Source organism: Neodiprion virginianus, chromosome 2, assembly GCF_021901495.1.
Source record: "Neodiprion virginianus isolate iyNeoVirg1 chromosome 2, iyNeoVirg1.1, whole genome shotgun sequence".
NCBI lineage: Eukaryota > Metazoa > Arthropoda > Insecta > Hymenoptera > Diprionidae > Neodiprion > Neodiprion virginianus.
This window is the reverse complement of record NC_060878.1, coordinates 28,588,525-28,609,811: the sequence shown is the minus strand read 5'-3', so window position 1 is coordinate 28,609,811 and position 21,287 is coordinate 28,588,525. Positions and strand designations below refer to the sequence as shown.

Sequence of the window (21,287 nt, the reverse complement as noted above, 5' to 3'; positions counted from 1 at the left end):
CATCTCGACCAAAATTAGCGCATCCGCGATGTATTACAGTTACTCTGAATTTTTTTCCATACGCGCACATTTCGAAACCAATTCTGCTTCTCTACCCAACGTCGATACTTCACTTGCGACTAGCTAAAACAGCGTTTCGATTCTATGCCTACGAAAATTCAAGATCGAGAAAGCAAATGAAAAGTTGTTGTAACGATTATGAATATTAATGTTATGGAATACATCCAGCGCGTGTCGAATAGAATCCCATTTCGAAATGTATAATTGTTCTCATTTCATATTATAGCCGGTTATCGTAGAAAATCTCGTTTGTCTCCTGGAAAATCATGATATTTACAGTATGCATCACGTATTAATCGTAAATGGATCATATATATTCATACCGTACATGGACCGCTTATACATATATACTTTTTGGTCTCTGCATCATTATCACATCTGATCTATTGTTACCTATGATCTATGTATACATTCTTTTCTCGGGTACCTACAATTCAATTAAATCAGTGTTCATCTACGAATTTTGGAAGAATTTTATTCTCACTATTAATTTTTTGTATCGCCGACAAGTCGGTAAGTACACGGAGGCTAAGTACTGGCTTGGGCTTACCATTGCAAAGACTGAGTTACTCGGAAGGTGAATGCAGCCAACATCATGTCGAAATCGGTAACTCTGATGTTCCGCAATAAGCTCTCAACTTTACCGTCGGAACATCTGAGGAGGCGTAAGCGCACGACGGTTTTCGGTTGTGGTACCAAAAACCCATAAGGGCAACTGTCTTTGTATTCTTCAGTCAACGACCTAATCCATTACGGTGTGGGTGTATACTATATAATACACATTACTCGAAAAGGTACCTTGGGTATTGGACTCGTAGTGATTTATCTTTATTATTCGACTGCAAATAAATAAATGGCAAGGGATAGGGAAATTCCCCAAGCCGGTATACAATAGACACAGCGGTCAAGGGGACGACTACTTGACGCTCCCCAACGCACCGCTGTCTTAATGCCTCTGTGACCATTGGAGTTCTATGAATTTCAAATTATCCCAACTATGAAGAAATGCAAGTGAACATCGAATTTCTGATGTTTCTAGATGGTAATACCCCCATAAGCCTATGATTTTCATCAGCGATATTACTTAATCGCCGACGCTTGTCTCTACCCAAAGGTCAAACCGTGACCGCGACCGCAGAGGCCGCTACCATACACCGCATAAGCTATTCTTTGTCAATACCACGCTAATTCGCAACAATTCATTCGTGCTCAAGCGTTTGATAATAAAAGATAGTAATCATGTATTCCGAGACTGCGCAGCGGCGTGAGGCGTGTCGAACAAACGGCAGCGATCACATGGTTCCACTGGAAATTGCCACGTCCGTTTATCAAAAATATATTCATATTTCATTAGAAGATTGACGTGAACTGATAGGCGCGAGTCTGATGACTAGCCATCAGTTTGTCGATGATCCTCCGAGCGCGTTCATAACAGCTATTCGCTGCTATTGTTTTACTGGCAGATGCTGACTTTACATTCGGCAGAAGTTGACAACAACTGCCAATGTGCGCCCTTACTGATCAAAATGTACGGTAGTTTAAGAATCAAATATTCTTGTACACCGTTACTTATACCTACTATCTACAGTTATGTTTACCCAAGGCTTATGATCTTACCCTTACCGCGTCACCGTCGGCTTAGGTATTCACGGAACAATAGAGTTCTAGATAATTACTTAACGGGATACTGCTTCGAAAAATAAAGTCTTTAGATCAATGTTATCAGTTCAAGCAGTATCAACTCCAACTTCAAATTAATACTTTTCTTGACACAGTGCTTCTCTGTTTAACATAATTACCAAATTGCGACAATCCGATAATCATCAAGATTTCATTACCAATCAAGTATCATAGACTAATGGTATTGGAATAATGCATTAATTAAATTAGAATATTGCAATTAGAACACCTTTCATATTGACATATAATGGCTTAGAAGCAATACATGTATACATTTATAATTTAGTGCACTAAGATTCTGTTTTAGATTCAATTTGAAGATGACTTATTGAAAAGAAATCATGAATATACACCTTATGTTATACATCATTCACGGAACTGTAATAAAAGATATTGTAACTACACAGTAATTGTTACACAAACAGTCTGATAGTGTTTTATAATCTATCATTATACATGTATATCAAGATATTGCATTGTTGTCATTACATAGTAGAGGTTGATCCAAATTTTACAGAATTCTACAAAATGCATGGTATAACACGAATTGTTATATTTTGCACACTGACTACTGTACTGCCCGTCATGTTACTGGTAATTCCGTTGTATCTGCGTCACAGCTTATATGCCAGCGTTGTGTACACAGTAGCAGAGTCCGATGTAATCGAAATTGAAGATGGAATTTCCACAATATTTTGCTCTGTAAGATGATAAAGAAGAATTGTTTCAGACAGTGAATATGTCATTTTATGAAATTGGAATAAATAGAAAATGAGACAAATATAGTTTTTTTTTTATGCAAACAGTATATTTTAATTACTCAGAGTTATTTTTTCACTTACAGGAGCACACTTTGACGATGAACACACCTTTTCATGCATTCCAAGTACCTGAGCGACCAGAGGTAACATCGTACCGAAAGCATTTGAGACTTAAAAAGAGCATGACATTGCCTGATGACACCTTGGAGTATTGGGGCTTCTATCTTCTCAAAGGAGCAACCGTAGTTCTATCTGTTTGTTCCAGGTACTATGAAAAAAAAAAAACAAAAAAACTATCAACTTATATGATCACTTAATGTACATGCAATTAATAGTTTCGACATTATGAGAGCTTCCAGTTTTAATTTGTACCTAATTCTATCGTTTTCAGATTCCCAGGTGGATCTATACTTGTTGTCAAAGGAGAAAGAAGTCTGCGAACTTGTGGTGTGATGGAACACGCTGATCAAAAAGTTTTGAATGAAGAAAATTACTTAATTATGTCGAAACAAGTTCACGTTACGGTTGAATCAAATACTCAAAAAATGAGTAGGCAATCATCAATGAAGAATAAGAAACCTAATCAAACTGTATCAATACCTCATTCCAACAGTCTACTTGATTCAAAGAATGAAAATCAGTCAACATTTCGTGGAAAAACCAATATGGGCAAAAGTAATGATCATGACCAAATGAATCCAACGAATCATCCAATTCGCAATAGTGTCTCCAGCTTAAACTTATCTCAAATTTCAAACAATACAGATCTTCAAATAGCATTGTTACAAAAGGCAGCTATTAGTCATATACAAAAACATTCTACCGCTCGTGAAAGTTCAACCCAAAAAGGTATCGATAAGCTTAAGCACATGAGAAAAAAAATGAATTATATCAACAGCAAGTGGGATAGCAAGAATGAAACTAAAATTTCAACTTCTAATGGTCAAAAAAGAAAAGAAAATGAATTACACCCAGTAAATATTGATCGCAAGAGTGTAGAGAAACGTGAAACCCATTCCCTTAATAAAGAATTGTTCTCAGAGCGTGAAGAACGTATACGCAAGCTGGAAACTGAGTTAAACTCTTATTCGCAAGGTATAAATATTGAGGATGATGGAATGGACATTGAAAACAATAATCATCATGTAAATAAAAGACAGCCAAAGGCCATCGAGCCTTCGGTATTATTAGATAGAGGAGTAGAACATGGTGGTAATGCTTTCAATTTTACGAGTACAGGCGAAGATTCATCCATTTCAAGTTTTGAAAATGATTTGCTAACGTGCTACAATGGACAAATATTGCTTACTCAGGAATTTGATCCCTCTGAATTATGTACGAACATCAGTTTCTTAGTGAACAGCAAACGGATCCATACTCAACACAATGTTGTAGAAAGTGGCTACTACTACTACATATTCTACAGTGACAATGATTATGTTTCGAACGATATGCATGCCATTTTTGATATATACAAGCCAACTTATCAATTCGAAAATGTCACTGAGTCATGTATTAACCAAACCGAATGTTCATTTAGCATTGAATTGCTTTCTGGAGATCGTGTTATTGTAGAAATACCAACTAGGAATGGAATCGATCGCGAAGACAACAACATGACGCTGCTCACTTCAACGTGTTACCCCAGAGTGGGCATGTATACCGTGTTTCCAATTGCTGTTCTACTGTTAATACTGGGGTGTGCTTTTCTATGAAACTGTATTCAAATCTTCTTTAAGGAGCTCAATACTTATGTTGATACAACAATTGACTAATTGTTATTTTCTCGTGCCACGAGCATATGAAAAATTTTTCAATCAATATTTTCTATGCAGTCTAAGGATAAAATATCTAGGAACAATATCTTTTCCTGAATTCAGCAATTTTCGTAAACATATTCGTATGTTGGTATTTATTTTTTGAAGTTGTAACTTTGCAGAGTCACTCTGTATTTTGATAGATTCACCAAAACTATTTTAATACAACGAATTTGATAAATTTTTTCCATCACAAAGGTATGCAGTGATCAAAAAATGAGAACGAGAATTTATTAATTCTGAAACGATTGAAATCCAACAATATGTGTGTGGCAGGTTGTGATAAAAACCGTGAGCAAAGACGATGTTATGTTTATAAATATTTCTGTCATTTTTAAGCTATGTATACACTTGTTGAATAAAGATAATTATTTTACACACAGTCTCAAATCTATTGAAAATTTTCAGTCACACATTATCCATTAATTGTAAACTGCGAGATAAAAAGTCATTTGAATTCAAGTATACTATTCGACAAGAATCGGTATCATTAAATTCAGATTTGTTGAGTTGGAGCAGGGCAGCGATGGTTAAAAATATGTTTCTTCACATGTTGTACCCACAATAAAAACAAAACTGAATCTGTTGCCAAAGGCTTCTATGCCTAGCTTGTACCTCTTGAACGTAATCGATCGTTCCAGTTCTGTGACAAATAAATAAATATATAGTAGAACATTTTGGCCTCAATATTTACATCGTGAAATATCGTGTGATAATTAATTCATATACTAGCTAAAAAACGAAAAGTGAAACAAACATCTTTTAAAAGTGTACGAGTGATGTGTCTGTTGGTTTTGTGAAACGTTTAAGCATATTATTTATAAAGTGAAACAAATTATTATTCCGCATGTACGCATATATAACCATGACATCACGTAGGAAAGTTTACTGTGATATAACAACGGATGAATAACGCATAAAATGAAAATTTCTTTATCAAATTTAAAACCAACAGTTTCCGTCGAGTGAAATTGGTGGTGAGAAATTTTGAGTCTAGCGCTATTCGGTATCGTTCGTCCTCTCCCGCGCAAGGAGACCTGGGTAATGACGTATTTCCTTTTATGCGCAGAAACATTAAAGTATCATAAAAATAATCTAAAATAATAATACTCGGTATAACATATACTGAATATTTTTCAAAAATTAATCAATAAACAAATTTATTGAACCTCTAAACGGTACCACGAACGATTTTAACGAAATTTATTAAACACAACATTGACTAGCTACAGTATCAGTACCGTTAGTTGGCGGACGGCGTGCGTGAGTAGGAAATTCCCTGTGACGCATTAAGCCTTCGTCCTTTCCGTCGCGCTACTGTGAGTGGAACATGTCGTATACGTCCGAAAGAAGGTAAGTTAAAGTTTTCAAACCGTTTCAACCCCCTGAAATCAGCACCGAATCGATTAACAATACGAAGCTAACGGGAGTGGATAAATATCTGGTTAAAATTAACACGATTCTAACCGTATTGTGCTCGATATTGTATTTTTGCAAAATGAAACTGGTGGCGGCGGCGATGATGATGCACGAGCGCAGGCCGCCTGACAACATGGCGTGCGATGAAGCTTTGGCATATTCGGATAATTTCGCTCATTAATGCTGCATTCTATTTCGACTATTTTCACAAAATATTATTTTCGTTCGCACCTCCAAATATCAAATCATTATAGTCGATCCACCGTGCTTCGAGTCACAACGATATCCCCGTTGTTAATTTCGACAATTGTCTTACTCACGTGTCAATCGTATTTTTCCCTGCCACTTCTTTTCGCATTTATTAACAAAAGACGGTTAGCCACGCTATTGCAGTTTACCTTTTAATTTATTCTTCTATTCGTATCTTGTCACTAAATTGCGTCTTAGTTGCACGACTTTTCCAATATCTTTCGAATACCTGCCGTTTTTCATCTGGCATACCTATGGATGAGTTTTCATTATCTGGGGTTCATGATTCATTTGACCTTAGGTAGCAGTAGTCTGCTAGACGTGGCTAATTCTTTCTTTATGCACCGTTGCTAAAGAGGAAAAATTATTTTATAGAAACGAGGATCAATGGTCGGGCGACTCTAAAAATGGTCCGAGCGAAAGCGAGCAGCCCGCCTATGATGGCCCTCCGGGAATGGATCCCGATGGCATTATTGAGTCAAACTGGGAAGTCGTAAGTTTATCAGTATTTGATTTATCTTGGAAAACTTTGTTAACAAGTTATTATTCTCATGAGCCTGTCATTTGACTATTATTTGGACAACTCAACAGGTTGTTGATAACTTTGATGACATGAATTTGAAAGAAGAGCTCTTGCGTGGAATATATGCTTATGGATTCGAAAAACCATCCGCTATCCAACAGCGTGCTATCCTTCCTTGTGTGAAAGGTCATGATGTCATTGCCCAAGCCCAGTCTGGTAAGAACGAAAATTGCTTATCTGCCGAAGCAGGCGTTGGATTAATAAGTCACTGTTAAACTTGAGCATAGATAATCAAGGTCCAATCAATCAAAAATTTCAGAGCTCATTCTTTTGCAATTTTACTAACTCATTGTACCGAATTTATTCTCATTCCAAAAGCCATTGATAGGTGTACGAAATGAGTATATTCTTGCTAATTCAACATGGCTGTACCGTTAATTATGATGTCATGTCTGTGCATACAGATCAATTAGCCAAGTTGATAGAAACATGATCACTCTTTCATTTCTGACCACTCGTATATCCTTTTGATTCATGATTGTTACTTTTTCATATCTTTTTACCAAGCAGTTGAATTTGGCCTTGCGATTCAAAAAATTGTGAATGTTGATAAACAAGATGAACATATTAATTACATCATATCTCATTTCACAGGAACTGGGAAAACGGCAACCTTTTCTATATCTATTTTACAGCAAATAGATACCAGTATTCGTGAATGCCAAGCTTTGATTTTGGCACCAACTCGAGAGCTTGCTCAACAGGTATGTAGATTTGGGAGGGTTTGTGGCCATATTCAACGTGTCGAATCTAATTACTCTATTTCATCATTGACATTTCATCATCTTTCGTTACAGATTCAGAAGGTAGTTATTGCCCTGGGCGATTTTATGCAAGCGCAATGCCATGCCTGTATTGGAGGAACGAATGTACGTGATGATATGCGTAAATTGGAGCAGGGCATTCACGTTGTTGTTGGCACTCCAGGTCGCGTCTACGACATGATCAGTCGACATTCATTGCGCGCAAACAGCATTAAGTTGTTCGTATTGGATGAAGCCGACGAGATGCTTTCCCGTGGGTTTAAAGATCAAATTCACGATGTATTCAAGCTACTCCCTACCGAAGTTCAGGTACATATTGAAAATATTTTGCACCTTAGAAAATATCAAAGCTGTCCATAATAATCCACTCTTATTTCATTGAGTAAATATGAATAATATGTTATGCTTATCATTTCAAGTATTTTAGGATTTCTTTGATTTATATTTTCTTAGCCATTATTTCTGACAAAATTAAACGCTATCAAATCTGAAGCTCCAAACCTGTTTACACACGGATATCATGAACACAAAATTAATTCGTCATTTTTACTTATCATTCCAGGTGATACTGCTTTCGGCAACAATGCCTGCGGATGTGCTTGATGTGTCAAAGTGTTTCATGAGAAACCCAATTCGTATATTGGTGAAAAAGGAAGAATTAACACTGGAGGGTATTAAACAATTCTTCATTTATGTAGAGCGTGAAGATTGGAAATTGGAAACACTCTGCGATTTGTACGATACGTTAAGTATTACACAGGCCGTTATTTTCTGCAACACGCGGCGCAAGGTAGACTGGCTTACAGACAATATGCATCACCGTGATTTCACGGTATCTGCCATGCATGGCGATATGGAACAGAAAGAGCGTGACGTCATCATGAGACAATTCCGTACTGGATCTTCCAGAGTTCTCATTACCACTGATTTACTAGCTCGTGGTATTGACGTCCAGCAAGTTTCCCTTGTCATTAACTACGATCTACCTTCCAACAGAGAAAACTATATTCACAGGTAATTTCGAATTCAAACATCAGTGTAAGACTTACAACCCCATATGAACTGTAACTTGATGTGCATAATTTGTTTAGTGATCAATCATATTGTTACTTGTTTCACGCATTTACAGAGTCTAAATAACTTCAAATATTTTACATACAAATAATTTTTCAGAAGAATCGGAATCCTCGAAGACTTATGTTTTACATTGAATATATTGATTCCAGAGTTTGAATATACACTAGAAAATTATTGTGGTGGTTTGAGTGTAATTGAGAATTTTAGCCAAATGCTGTCATAAGCATCAGTCACTAACAAAGTGACCGTTCAGTGTAACAACCAAAAGTTTCCCATGTCATCTACTGCAATTGAAATAATTTTCTTTTCTCATAGAATTGGACGCGGTGGACGATTTGGCCGTAAGGGAGTAGCTATAAACTTTGTCACAGAGGATGACAAGCGTACTCTAAAGGATATCGAGCAATTCTATAACACCCATATCGACGAGATGCCAATGAACGTTGCAGATTTGATCTAAAAAGAACAAAATCCGACTAATTATTGGCTATAATCAATAATAATTCATTATAATACAAATAAAAAGTGGCAAAATAAGAGCTCTCAACCTTGATCTCTCTGATGGTGTGAGTATTCAGAAGCGAGTGCTTGTCTACCTGTTCATTACGGGATTTCGAGCGACTTTACATATACATAATATTGATATTTATACATTGTACGGTTTGCCGGCATTGAAAAAATAATCAATTGCAAGTAATAATAATAATAATAATAATATTGATTTAAAAAAAGAAAGAAAGAAAGTGAATTAAAAGGAGAAGAGGGATTCTGTACGCGCGCGCGCATCCGACATCCCGGCATCTCGCGATTTTTACTTTAGGGCCTGAGATAAAGTCCAATAAATAATATTCAACGTTTGTTATTTGTAATAATTGTAGAATCGTTCTTCTATATCTAGAATAGCTCTGCCAATAACTTGTGTTCTTTAACCTATTATTGGTGAGTGAATAATAATATATAAAATAATTGTTGTTTGATTTTTTTTTTCTTTTGTTTTTATTTTCTCTTACATTCTGATTCTATTATATGCGTTTAAAAAAAAAAAACAAGAAACTTTCAACCTGCGCGCGTGATCTGCTTAACAGTGAATTGTTCTTCACTTAATTTTTATCATTGTTATAAATTTATTTCGAATAGTATCGTGAAAGGTTACCTAATTCTACACTTGTAAACTTTAAGGATATTGAATATTAGGTGTTCACAGTAATCGCTAAATTAATCGTTCTCGCAGTTATCAACGCTGAAGTAAAATTTTAGAGCATTCAATTTTACGTAGGCCAAAAATATTCTGTTTGCTGTTGTCGTTGGTCCTGCTCTTGTCACAAAGTGTTTTCACTGTATTTGTTGGAGTGAGATATTTGACGAAATGTTCCCTACCTGCGAAAACCGATTTTTTTCCAATGCTACCCCCATAAATCGATTCCTTCTAATTTTTCCGCTCTTCGTCTCTTCTGTCAAGCGATTCACTCGCTGCAATTGGGACGGCAGTTTATATTACTGTAAAATGATATCTTCCTATCACTACGTCATTTCAATGAACCTGCTACCGCGACTCCGACTTGTTTGTCTGGGCAGAGGTTTAGTTGGGTATTGGAAAGGCTATTTTAATCACAAACGCTGCAGAAGGAGAACTTTTTTTTTGAGAATGCTTAGAATCGTATATGAATTTTTTGTATAATTCTATCTATATTAGCAATACGATATTTCAAATAAAGTACAATAAATACTTTAATCTGAATCTTTATTACGTTTACGGCAATTTTCTCATTTCTTATTTTGTGTCGTGGCTGTTCCAATAATACCATGATGAAACCCTGAATGGACAAACTGAAACTGCTGGGAATTTTTATTATATTACTCTACGATTTGTTACATATTACTATAAAACGCAAGAAGACGAAAACAAATTTCACAAATATTATTAACTGTATTTCCAGGCGGTTTTGGACAGTCCACCAGCGGAGAGATATTTTTGGAAATAAAGACCAAATTTCCAAATCAATATACTATTTATATTAAACTTTATTGTATTTGATACCTCCTAAACTTCCGCCCTCCATACAGATATCACACACTAATTTCTGTACATTTCAAATGAACTTATATCGCGTCATTTTATTTTTCTATTATCAATTATGTTATATACAGTTTCTCTTATATTTGTACAAATTTAATTTTTTGTTCGGTGCTTGGTTAGATCAAGTTTTACCTTATCTCCTGACAATGTGTAAAAAAATTCTGCAGATCGTAATTATTTTATATTTTGTCAATAAAGTTTTGTGCAAATTCCTACATACTATATTCAATTCATTTTTCCTTTTTTCATTCGTGCGTAATATTTCTTTCACAGTATTTTCCTTTAGGAAAAAAGATTTAGAAATAAGTAAAACTGGCAGTCATTCCGATCTGATGTAAGCTACAGACTGCCTAAAACCGCCAACACTTATTTATCAATTTGCAGGCCGCGTTCTACTATATTGTACTAAATTAGTGAATCATGTTGTTACAGTCAAGTTCAGAAATCATTTGCTTACTATCTGCAGGTTCGGGCAAGATGAATTGTTTCATTAATTTATCAGGAGATAGATTGCAAAACACACGGAGTAAAACTAGCATGCGTAACTTCTGATTTTTGTTGGAATCATGTGGGTTGTAATTGAATGGAATTTAAATAAAATCGATACCGAATTCTTAAAGGTGTACAAATTGAATTCTATCAATTGGAGGATTGAATTCAACTGCAACTACAGTCGGCGATCTTTCACGGGACCATCGGTCATGGTAATGATCTAAGCGTAAGTTACGGATAGTAAAAAAACTCAATTGACTGATCGGGGTCATTCTATTTTTGGAAATTTTCTAAAACGATCGACCATCGTTGAAGAGAGCGACGTGTCCGACGGATCAGTTAGTCTACAGGAGCGCTCGGTTTTTAAAGAATGGTACGTACACATAACTTCCCTTCTGAGAAAGTCGATTTCATACGGCTATTCCGTAACATAAACGAGGCTTAACGAAACTGATGCGCCACCTGGCGTGTAGACGCGACGTGTCATGCCTAGAGGGAAGTAAGTCCGCGCAAAAAATCTAGTCCCCGGTATCGAACGTTAAGATATGAAAACCGTCCTTACAGGTGTGAATTGGTCACGAAGAGAAGCGATTTTTATACATCGATACGATAATCCAACCCCCGTGTCAGCAAATCCCGAATTGTACGGGCAAAAATCGAGGGTGAAACGAACCGGCGGCATTGTGCTGCGGCCGCGTATGAATACAGATGTAAAAAGTACGCCGTTGGGGGACAAGGGCGTGAACGTGCGTGTGTGCGCGCATCCGAGTAAAGTGTGAGTCAGAAAGCCGCGTATCGCGACAAAGCTAGGGGAGGCCGTAGTCCGACTGCAAGGTCTGTACCGCACCAGCCAACGACAGAGTAGTCGAAGTTGAGTTTGAGTCAGTGACGGGTTGTGTCTCTCTAGTGACGTAGCGAATAGTTTTCTTTCCCCCCGTTGTGTTCAAAAATGAGCTGGCAGGATTACGTTGACAAGCAATTGCTCGCTTCGAGATGTGTTACGAAAGCAGCTATAGCTGGACACGATGGAAATCTATGGGCGAAATCGGAAGGTTTTGAAGTGAGTACAAAATTAATCCATCACATCGTTACCGCTCGTTGTCTCTCTCTCGCTCTCTCTCGTTTTTTTTTCACTCTTCTATCTCCCTCTTTCCTTCTCTCTCTCTCTCCACAACCGCTGCATGATCATAGCCTGCGTGCGTGTACACGACTTTTTACTATACTCTAATAACACACGCTAATATTTACTACCGCCGCTGGTACATCTGCGTCTTATATCCTTTGGGGTTAGTCCGTACAACAGGACTGACTAAAATGATCAGGAATAAAAAATCCCGTTCCTTCTCGACGTTTCCAATTGATTTTCATTCAATCCCATCCCGGCTATCCCGAAGACAGACAGTTTTATTCAAATTATTTCTACATTCTTGATGAAATAGTCACAATCGATGCGTCGCGCCTTTAACCGCGTGCGAAAGAGAAATGAAACGATCCACGATTTACTCAGGTATTTTCAAGTTATCCTCGATACATCGGAACAAAGGGTGTGGACTCGGTTCTACCAATTTATATCTTCGTTAGTAACGATGTTGCCTGAGGTTACGATTTCGCCAGATAGTTATCCGTGCCTATCCTCTACATCTCAGTTTCCTAATCGACCGTTAACCGAACGCTTTTAAGTGAAAGCCCAAGTCGTGTTCCTCGGCCGAATCGTCCTCAGAGTCAGCCGACTGCTGCTGCACTTTCCCGTAACCGAATGTCAAAATGGCGACCGCCGGCTACGTGGGATTTGTGCACGGGCGAAAGCGCGAATTATCGTTTATACGTAAAGCCGTTTCAGCAATCGATCGACGTTAATAATCATTCCATTTTTTCGTTTCATTTTCAAACGTTATTAATCAAAAGGAATATTTATTCATTAAAAACTTCCAATTTCTGGTAATCCATACCTGGTGTACGTGTTCTGTAACGCATAGTTCTTTGTATACCAGAAAATTCCTTAGATCGATCGTTCTTCGATTCACTACTGTTATAATTACTTCCAAACATGTTAAATAATCAAATCACCGTGGTAAAGCGAACGCCTGTGCACGGCACGTGGATTATTTTTCACCATGATGATGCTGCATGGCCATGTGAATTGCATACGTGATCGAGAAGACAAGATTCGAAATAAACCTTGGGTTGGTATTTTTCTCTCTTTTTATTCCACGTTTTATTTCAACGAAAAAATCTGCCACCCTTGCGGCAGCCAAAGTCATTCCCTTTCATGTCTTTTTACCTTTTGTTTCTCTTTCTTTTTCAAACATGCATCCACCCAGGTCGCAGGATAACGTCGACTCCCGATTTCCCGCATGGCGACAGACGGGGGGCGCCTTGAGCACCGGCCGGCCGGTTGGCTCGACGGCACTGTAGTCGGTTGGCTAGGCTCCCGGAGCTAGTGAGCGGGATGCCAGACAAGAGATTAGGTCGACTGACTGTGTGATTCATACAACACGGTCACGACTGCACACCACTCGTCGCTCGGGTGACTCATTTTCCAGGCAACTTACCCAGTTACCCCGGTCCTCGTATTATCACTTTCCAAGTATCTTCCGTATCGCGAAGACTTTACTCGAAATCAAAATTGTATGCTACCGGAAAATTCCCCTTTTGAGTTACAGACACTCAATTTATTATCCAACCTTGAACGTGTAGTTCGGGAAAAATTATGTGGAAAATGGGCGCATCTGTTTCCAAGGCATTAAAGCAACAAACATTTCGTGTAGACACTCTTAATTTTTTTTAACTACCGGCATTCTAGATCTGCCGTTGACCGTTACGATAAACAAGTAGGAAATTATCATTATTCTCTGCAGTGAAACAATTTTTCTTATCGATCATTTATCACTCTTGCGCGGTATACGTACCTATATGTATGTATATATTACCTACTGTACAGGTGCAATCTCAGACTGCGCGAACAATGAGATCGTTTGACTAACTGTCCTTGAACCGTATATCAGAAAACGAACTATTGTACAAAGCTGAGACTGGGATAAATTTAAAACTAAGGCGATTACGTGTACAGGTATGTCACATTTTGGTGTCATGCGCAAAAAGTAAGAAATAATATTAAAAAAATTGAACAGCATGCGCATAATTATAATTATTTTATATGTGAGGTATATTAACGTACTTGCTTTTGTCTTTGCCAAATCACACGGAGAGGACAAAAAGCTATCAATGTTGAAAAATCGCGGAAGGATAGGGACCTGGGCGGTTTTCCTCTTTCAGCGAATAGTAACAACATTGAGGAATTAAGATTACATACTTTCGCTGTATCTGTTTGATGATAAGAGAAAATAATTTAGCGCACACTTTTTTATCTGCGAAATCCGCGTCCATTAAACTGAGTATGTGTTTGTTCGATACGTTCTGCGAGGCACGTTCATGACTTTTTCTACATAATTGTCTGTTAATCAGATGATTGGAAAGATTGCATTATATTTTTGAAGTTCTTTTATTACTCCATCCGCATTGAACGCGAATGCTTCTATAAAATCGATGGTAATCTTTGCAATGTATGTATCCTGCATGCATTAATAGAAGTGGTTTCCATGAGTTGTACGAAACAGGATAAAAAGATGGAACCGAATCCAATCGGCATCGTAAACGCGAAAGAAAAAACTCAGCGACTGACATCATATTGAAGATAAGAGTATAAGGATGAGAGGACAAGGAACGTATGACGTACGTATGAAGGCGTAGAAATCGCCGACGCTGAGTGACGAACGATACATCCTAACAGTCATTGCATATTTTGGTCTGTAATGCGCGTGTGACGCTACGCGCCTAACGACTCTGACAGTGAGATCACTTGGAAAAATGTGTACAAATTAGCTGTTCAGGTATGCCTTTTGGGTATTCGTGACTGACGTCACCTTATACCTACTAACGAGAAAGTAACAACGGTTCTTTGAAAGTGATAAATTATTCACCCGCGCGCGCCCCACACCGTCATGTTATACATGACGGAAAGTAAGTTGCGAGATTCCTGATGTCAGATGAAAAAAAAAAAAATGACAAATCAGAAATATGAATCGAAAGAGACAATTGGTATGAAATTCTTTTTTCTTATCCCTTTTTTTGTTTCAAACACCTATTCGCTCACGTATTTTAATTCGTATGTTAATTAATCCACATTCCCTTTGTAATGTTTTTCTATTTACGGGACGAGGAAATGAGAGACATTAGGTCGATCATAAGTTTTAATACAATTTAATAACCCAAGATTTTTCGCGCATGTTGCGAATTAAGAAGAGACTGTATCTAAAATTAGTACCATATGTAAAAATCTTACAGTTGATAAAAGTGAAGGAACTTAACTTTGTTGCAAATAGAGGGGTACCTGCGATCATTTCCGCTGGGACTGAATGTTGTTGCCTGGTGATGGCATTGATGAACCACTCGCCTGATAAATTGACAAAGACGAAAATTACGTTAAATCTGGCCTGTTATTCAAAAATTACAAATTAAAATTGACCTCTGTGATATTCGGTTCGCTGCTTCTCGTGATTCGAAGTTAGATTCGGGTGAAATTGACACTTACTGTAATTCTTTGGAAAGATATAGCTTTGCACGAGATAAGATTGATTAACTTGGTGAACCTTCACCGGGCGAGTGGGGAGAAAAATACTCTGTATGCTTATTAGAAGGTGGGATGACCTATACCTAACTGTAACAGCTGATGAGCGTTCCGAGCTGACATTAATAAGCCGTATTCATATATACACGTGGAATAGGTTGTATCGTGCACCTTTGACAGATGTTACCGCACCATTATAATTCTGGCCAGATTTTTGCATGGCAATTGAGAATGAAAACAAAACGCACGGTTCCCTCCTCGTATCAGTTCGAAACAGCTCTTCCTCTTCCTCTTCCTCTTCCTCTGAGTAATCGATTAATGCCGGCCTGTCTACCGTCTTTCAGTCAAGGCCAGCGGCTTACAGGGTCGAAATACACGCTGATAGTATAACAAGCGTAAATTATTACGTATAGGTATAGATGCTGCTCGGACGGCGGTCGGTTGTGGACTGATTTGTCAGACTGCTTTGACTAGATTACGATAGTTGGTGGTTCCGTTTGGCTCGTTGCATTATGTGCGCATACACACATACCTATAACGTACGAAAAATATTGCAAATTTATCGGCCGACAAGTTGCCAGCACCGTTATAACCAAGTTCAAACAAATATTGAACCACGCGATAATCGCTTTGATCATATGCCATTTTTCAATCTGTAGTTTGTAATTATTGTGCTTAAATTGTATCAATGATGTCGTTCACTTTTGGTGAATTTGGGCGCAATTGTAGATTGTTTACAATTTTCCGGTGATAAAAAGTATGAGGTCAGAAATTCTAAATTCATTATCAGTAAAAGGATGAAATATTATTTTCGTATGCGCGCGGTAGTCTGCATTCAATTCGAATGGTCGCGCTATTTTTGCGTATGTGATTCTTACATCCGGAGTCGTGATTTTACTTAATAGCCTTTGATGTCTTCCGAACTCAAATTACAAGCATACTAATATGCAGTTGCAGCACAGAAATAACGAGTTAGGTATAAAATTAGGCAAATACAATTCTTGCAAAATTGTTACGTATATCGAAGTTCATTTCTCAGCACGGTGGTTGTGTTCTGACTTATTGGACATACAAAGTCTTCGACTAACGGAATAATTCGTAGTTGAGAAAATGTTAATTAATCAGTTGATTGACTTTTTTCATTGGCATCGCCGTTATAATATCATGTAAATAATAATAATAATAATTATTATCATCATCATCATCGTCGTGGAGATATTTCCCTCATTTACTGGAGAGTATTTTTATAATACGGTTATTCCATCGACTCTCAGATAACGAATCTATTGTTTATATAGACTAAAGTATACGCGCTGTGTGCTGAGATTGCTGTGATTAATTATAATTGATGGATTGCGCATTTATTTGTAATTTAAAGAATTGGTTGTAAATTCTTAAAATAGTCTGATCGGACAAACGAATAATTGTTATGAATAATGAAATTAAATGTGTATAAATTTCTTGTGTTCCAGGTGAGTAAAGACGAGCTGCTCAGGCTGGTTCAGGGCTTTGACAAACAAGACATTTTGACGTCATCGGGTGTTACCTTGGCGGGCAACAGATATATCTACTTGTCCGGTACGGACCGGGTGATCAGGGCGAAATTGAACAAGGTCGGTGTCCACTGCATGAAGACGACGCAGGCGGTTGTAGTTTCGCTATATGAAGATCCAATCCAGCCGCAACAAGCTGCCTCAGTCGTCGAGAAACTTGGCGACTACCTGGTGTCCTGTGGCTATTAGGTTCGTTGCTCTAATTAACATTTTTTTCGACGAGTGATTTTTGACAGTTATCGAAATCAAACGGAAGAAATGGCAAACATTTTTCATCAAAGTAATTAATAAACTACAGTAGTTGATGACTCAAGTTATAAAGTATATTATAAACTCACAGTCGGGGCGTAAAGCATTCGAAAATTTCAATTGTAACTTTAACCGAATTTTCCTTTTTGTACAGATGTGAAACTCGATTATTTCTGTCCACCGGAATATTTTCATCACATCGATTTAATACGTGCGGTTTCTATGTTAACTGAAAAATGAAAAGCAACATTTAAAATTAAATATTCAAGCGCCCTGCGAGGGTTGCTTGAATTTGTCTGTAACGTCCCTCACATGAAATAGACGTCTTTATAACACTTTGGTCGGTTATTAAATTCCAGAAACCGGAACCTGACGACTGGCGTCAGCTGTTCGCTCTGTACGGATCTAGTTCTGCAATTTCTGTCAAATCAGCAGTGACGCGAGACACTTTAGATTTACGCGATGCACTTTATACTTAATGCAATAACGAAAAGAAATATAAATTGTGTTAGACTTTAGTTCTAACAGTTATAAATTAAAAGAACGCACACAACAATGATACAAATCAATTTCTTAAACTTACTTGTAGTCGTCGGATAAACTCGCTAAATAAATTCACGCAATGCATAATTTCTTTCTTCAGTTTTATACGTATGTTGCATTGTAAGATATTACAAGGAAAAAGAAAAACGCAGAAAAAAACACCGATGAAACGTATGAGAAAATTTGTTGTATGTGTTTTTTTTTTTTTGTTTTATGTTTCAGTAACCTCTGGGACCCCAACAAAATATCTAATATTAATAATAATGATACGGTCGATTATTTTAATGACAGTGAATGAGATGCGCCAAAAGCCGTATGGTCCGCCACGAGACTGCTGCCCAGTCTGCCTCTTGATGTGACGAACAAACAGCGAGAAAAACAGCGCGAGAAAGGGAAAAAAAAATCTAAGAAGAAAAAGAAGAAAAATGAGTAGGAAAAAAGATGCTGCATTACGAACTGATAGCCAAAATAATAATATTAATATTAATAATAATAATAATGATGATGATGGAAAAAAAGTTTTTAATAAATAAATGATAAAAAAAAAAATATGTAGAATAAAAGAAAATGCATCGCGAGTAATTTGCGTTAGCGAGTAATTACATTTTGGAGAAATATTGACGTACGCAAGCACACACGTGTCCGCGTCTGCTGCGGTATTCGGTGATTACTGTAGAAAACGTTAGGAGAAGAAGAGTCGAAGTCCCGAAATGGAAAGAGTAAAGAAAAAATTAAATGAAATGAATATGAATATCGTGTTAAGCTTGCCCTTGTTTGTATACTCCACACCCCGACACATCCGGATCAAATGTCAAGCAGCAAAAGTTTATACATACCTATATAACAACACACGTATAAATGAATAAATAAATAAATGTATACTGAAACAGAAGAACTAACAAGAACAGAAATCAATTTACCATCACTGCAATAATATTGCGACAGAATATGATGAGACACACACGACTGATTAACCGTAACCCCTTTCCCCATCCGGCCTCTTCGTATTATACACGTATAAGGTGGCAAATAATAATATCCACAGGTTTATACACGAAACTCGTAACTTTACACGTGTAAGCGGCGCTTGTTTGTTGCTTTTCATTATATATATATATATATATATATACGCGTACGAATGAAGTTTAAATGCACAACGCAGAGACGAGAGAAAAGTTCTGCAATATACAAATCTCCATTGCCGAGAGACATGTGCGCACTTACTTAAAATCCATACTCCGAATTTCATTCGTCTACTCCATCATTAAATAAAGTAACTAACAATCGCATACAGCTAAATCATCAATTTTACACCGCCTGTATTTTGTGCGTACGGCGCTTTTTTGCTAACCACATACACACACCTTAATTATAAACCTAATAATAACAATAATGATAAGTTAATGATGATAATAATAACAGTAATAACGACGATATTGAATAATGGTAATAATAATAATAATAATAATGTATTGCAGTCAGTCCGATAGAGTAGAGGATACGGGAAGAGAGAAAGAGAGAGCGAATGTAAAGTGAATCGGGCGACTCGGTTAAAGGTACGTCCAATCCTGAATCCGTTTCCGCCGTTTCATCACCAATATCATCTGTTCCTCTCCTTCGATGGTTTAATCATATTTGTTTATTTATTTTTTTTTTTTTTTTTGGGTAAGCGCTTTCGGATGCTTCAAAGTGATTATTACTATCATTATTATTATTATTATTAATAATAATTTTGATTTTATTACTACTATTATGATCGATATTTTATAATTATTCCATTATTATCATTATTAAGAAGGTTACAGATATGCTTGTGCGATGGTTCTTTTAATATATACAATAGAATGAATTTCACCAAGAGCGTTATCGCGGCGCGGTAAGAGAGGATGTTGCGCAACGGGGATAAGCTTTGCGTGTGATTGTGGTTATTTTTGTTATTTATAACTTTTAATTTTAATTTTTAATCTTTAACTTTCAACTTTTCTTTAAATGTTCAATTTTATATAGATGAAAGAAAAGTAGAAGGAAAGAAATGAACAAAACTGACAATATGAGGCAGAAATTTAAAAAGGAAACTGTTAATTATCAAACGAAAGAAAAGTGTCAAAGAGCTGCGCGCTATCCGATCGTGTCACGTGTGCGTATGTATGTGCATCCAGAGCGTCTTGTGTGGTCTTAAGAAAGGGTGGCGCGAAACAAGATAGACTGCGGAGATATTTTAAAATCTGCGCCGAGCGTGTAATAAAACAATGCTTATACGTATCCACGCTTTGATGTAGGGTTGCGAATGAGAAGCGATCGGACATAAGAGAAATTACGTCTTCGGAGTAAAGGGTAAGGGCAGGGAAGGCGAGCGAGCTTATTTTTAAGCTTGTTCGGAAAATCAATAAGTATATTATTATTCTCAAATGCTGAAATGAAAATAATTTCACATGTATAACTTTTTTCACCCTAACCCTTGCAGCTTCGCTAAACCTCTCTTCACGCCTGCAATGCTTTGTTCTTTCTCTTCTCCTTTCTTCTTTTCTCCGTTTATTTCGTTCTTTCTTTCCCTCGAGCTGAACACGTAGTAGGGGGTTTTGGTATGTTATATACATATATTGTAATAATAATAATAACAATAATAATAATTGATTATAAATATACGAATCATTATGTATGTATAACATTGCCTCACTGCACTCTGTTTGTTTGATACGGTAAGCAAGAGAAGCAGCAGTACATTAGCGGTGAGAAAAATGAAAAATGAAAAAAAAAAGGAATAACATCAAAGCAGCAGCAGCAGCAGCAGCAGCAGTAGCACCTCAACTATTATGTAACGATTTTTATTGATAATTGCTAATTAATGATAAATAAAAGTAATTAATGATTGATGATTGATAATACAAGGATTAATGAATGGAGAATAAAATTCAAGTAATTGTATAACTCTCGTTGTCAGGCAACCATTATTTGTCCCTTCGGATGCGCAATCTGTGTCTTGAACTTAAAACGTGGATATTAGATATATTAGCTTTGTAAAACGTATAATTCCTTTTAAGCGTAGTGTTATTTCTTTTTTTTTTCTTCTTTTTTTTCTATTTCCTCGATTTGCATACATCAAAATTAAGAATGTGTTAAGAATAATAATAATAATAATAATAAATTTGTATAAAGTGGTGTACATGCGTGTGTTCATCATTCGATTCAATCCCCAGTTTCTTTTACTTTTTATCCTTGGGTAGAATAACAAAAGACTGAGATTGAAGGAGCAAGTCAGCGAAAATTCCGATTGCAAACTAGAACTCGGGGAAAATAGAGCGATTTTGGTTTCAATTTGTGGCGAATGTTTGAACA

At 36.8% G+C, this 21,287-nt stretch overlaps 4 protein-coding genes across 12 annotated transcripts in view; 3 read left to right on the top strand and 1 right to left on the bottom strand.

The window, feature by feature from the left end:
* Window positions 1–1,386: 1,386 nt before the first annotated feature.
* On the top strand, window positions 1,387–4,708 carry LOC124298450 (uncharacterized). Of its 4 annotated transcripts, XM_046750486.1 has the most exons (4): window positions 1,387–1,588; window positions 2,471–2,473; window positions 2,585–2,766; window positions 2,893–4,708. In XM_046750486.1, exons 1-4 carry the CDS (start codon window positions 1,565–1,567, stop codon window positions 4,214–4,216), a joined length of 1,533 nt encoding a protein of 510 aa, XP_046606442.1. In that variant the 5' UTR covers window positions 1,387–1,564; the 3' UTR covers window positions 4,217–4,708. The 4 variants fall into 4 exon arrangements, with proteins under 4 accessions (XP_046606442.1, XP_046606443.1, XP_046606444.1 ...); XM_046750487.1 differs by lacking the exon at window positions 2,471–2,473; XM_046750488.1 differs by lacking the exon at window positions 2,471–2,473 and having other exon boundaries at window positions 1,387–1,921.
* The window catches only part of LOC124298446 (uncharacterized), a 180,965-nt gene continuing 162,315 nt past the window's right edge, over window positions 2,638–21,287 (bottom strand). For 2 of the 3 annotated variants that reach the window (XM_046750472.1, XM_046750469.1), the window contains exon 13: window positions 2,638–2,769. In XM_046750472.1, coding sequence (XP_046606428.1) covers window positions 2,750–2,769 — 20 coding nt within the window. In that variant the 3' untranslated portion in view covers window positions 2,638–2,749. The remainder of the gene's footprint in view (window positions 2,770–21,287) is intronic. The other variant, XM_046750473.1, reaches the window with a different exon arrangement.
* On the top strand, window positions 5,542–10,412 carry LOC124298452 (eukaryotic initiation factor 4A-I). 2 transcript variants are annotated; one of them, XR_006906810.1, is made up of 8 exons: window positions 5,542–5,671; window positions 6,362–6,479; window positions 6,578–6,725; window positions 7,164–7,273; window positions 7,367–7,642; window positions 7,896–8,347; window positions 8,726–8,976; window positions 10,348–10,412. XR_006906810.1 is itself a non-coding variant. In XM_046750490.1 (7 exons), the coding sequence occupies exons 1-7, from the start codon at window positions 5,649–5,651 to the stop codon at window positions 8,868–8,870; spliced, it is 1,272 nt and encodes a 423-aa protein (XP_046606446.1). In that variant the 5' UTR covers window positions 5,542–5,648; the 3' UTR covers window positions 8,871–10,412. The 2 variants fall into 2 exon arrangements, 1 of the variants encoding a protein (XP_046606446.1); XM_046750490.1 differs by having other exon boundaries at window positions 8,726–10,412.
* Window positions 11,746–20,738, top strand: LOC124298455 (profilin). Of its 3 annotated transcripts, none has more exons than XM_046750495.1 (3): window positions 11,746–12,039; window positions 17,079–17,348; window positions 18,243–20,738. In XM_046750495.1, exons 1-2 carry the CDS (start codon window positions 11,929–11,931, stop codon window positions 17,346–17,348), a joined length of 381 nt encoding a protein of 126 aa, XP_046606451.1. In that variant the 5' UTR covers window positions 11,746–11,928; the 3' UTR covers window positions 18,243–20,738. The 3 variants fall into 3 exon arrangements, with proteins under 3 accessions (XP_046606451.1, XP_046606453.1, XP_046606450.1); XM_046750497.1 differs by having other exon boundaries at window positions 17,768–18,272; XM_046750494.1 differs by having other exon boundaries at window positions 11,747–12,039; window positions 18,174–20,738.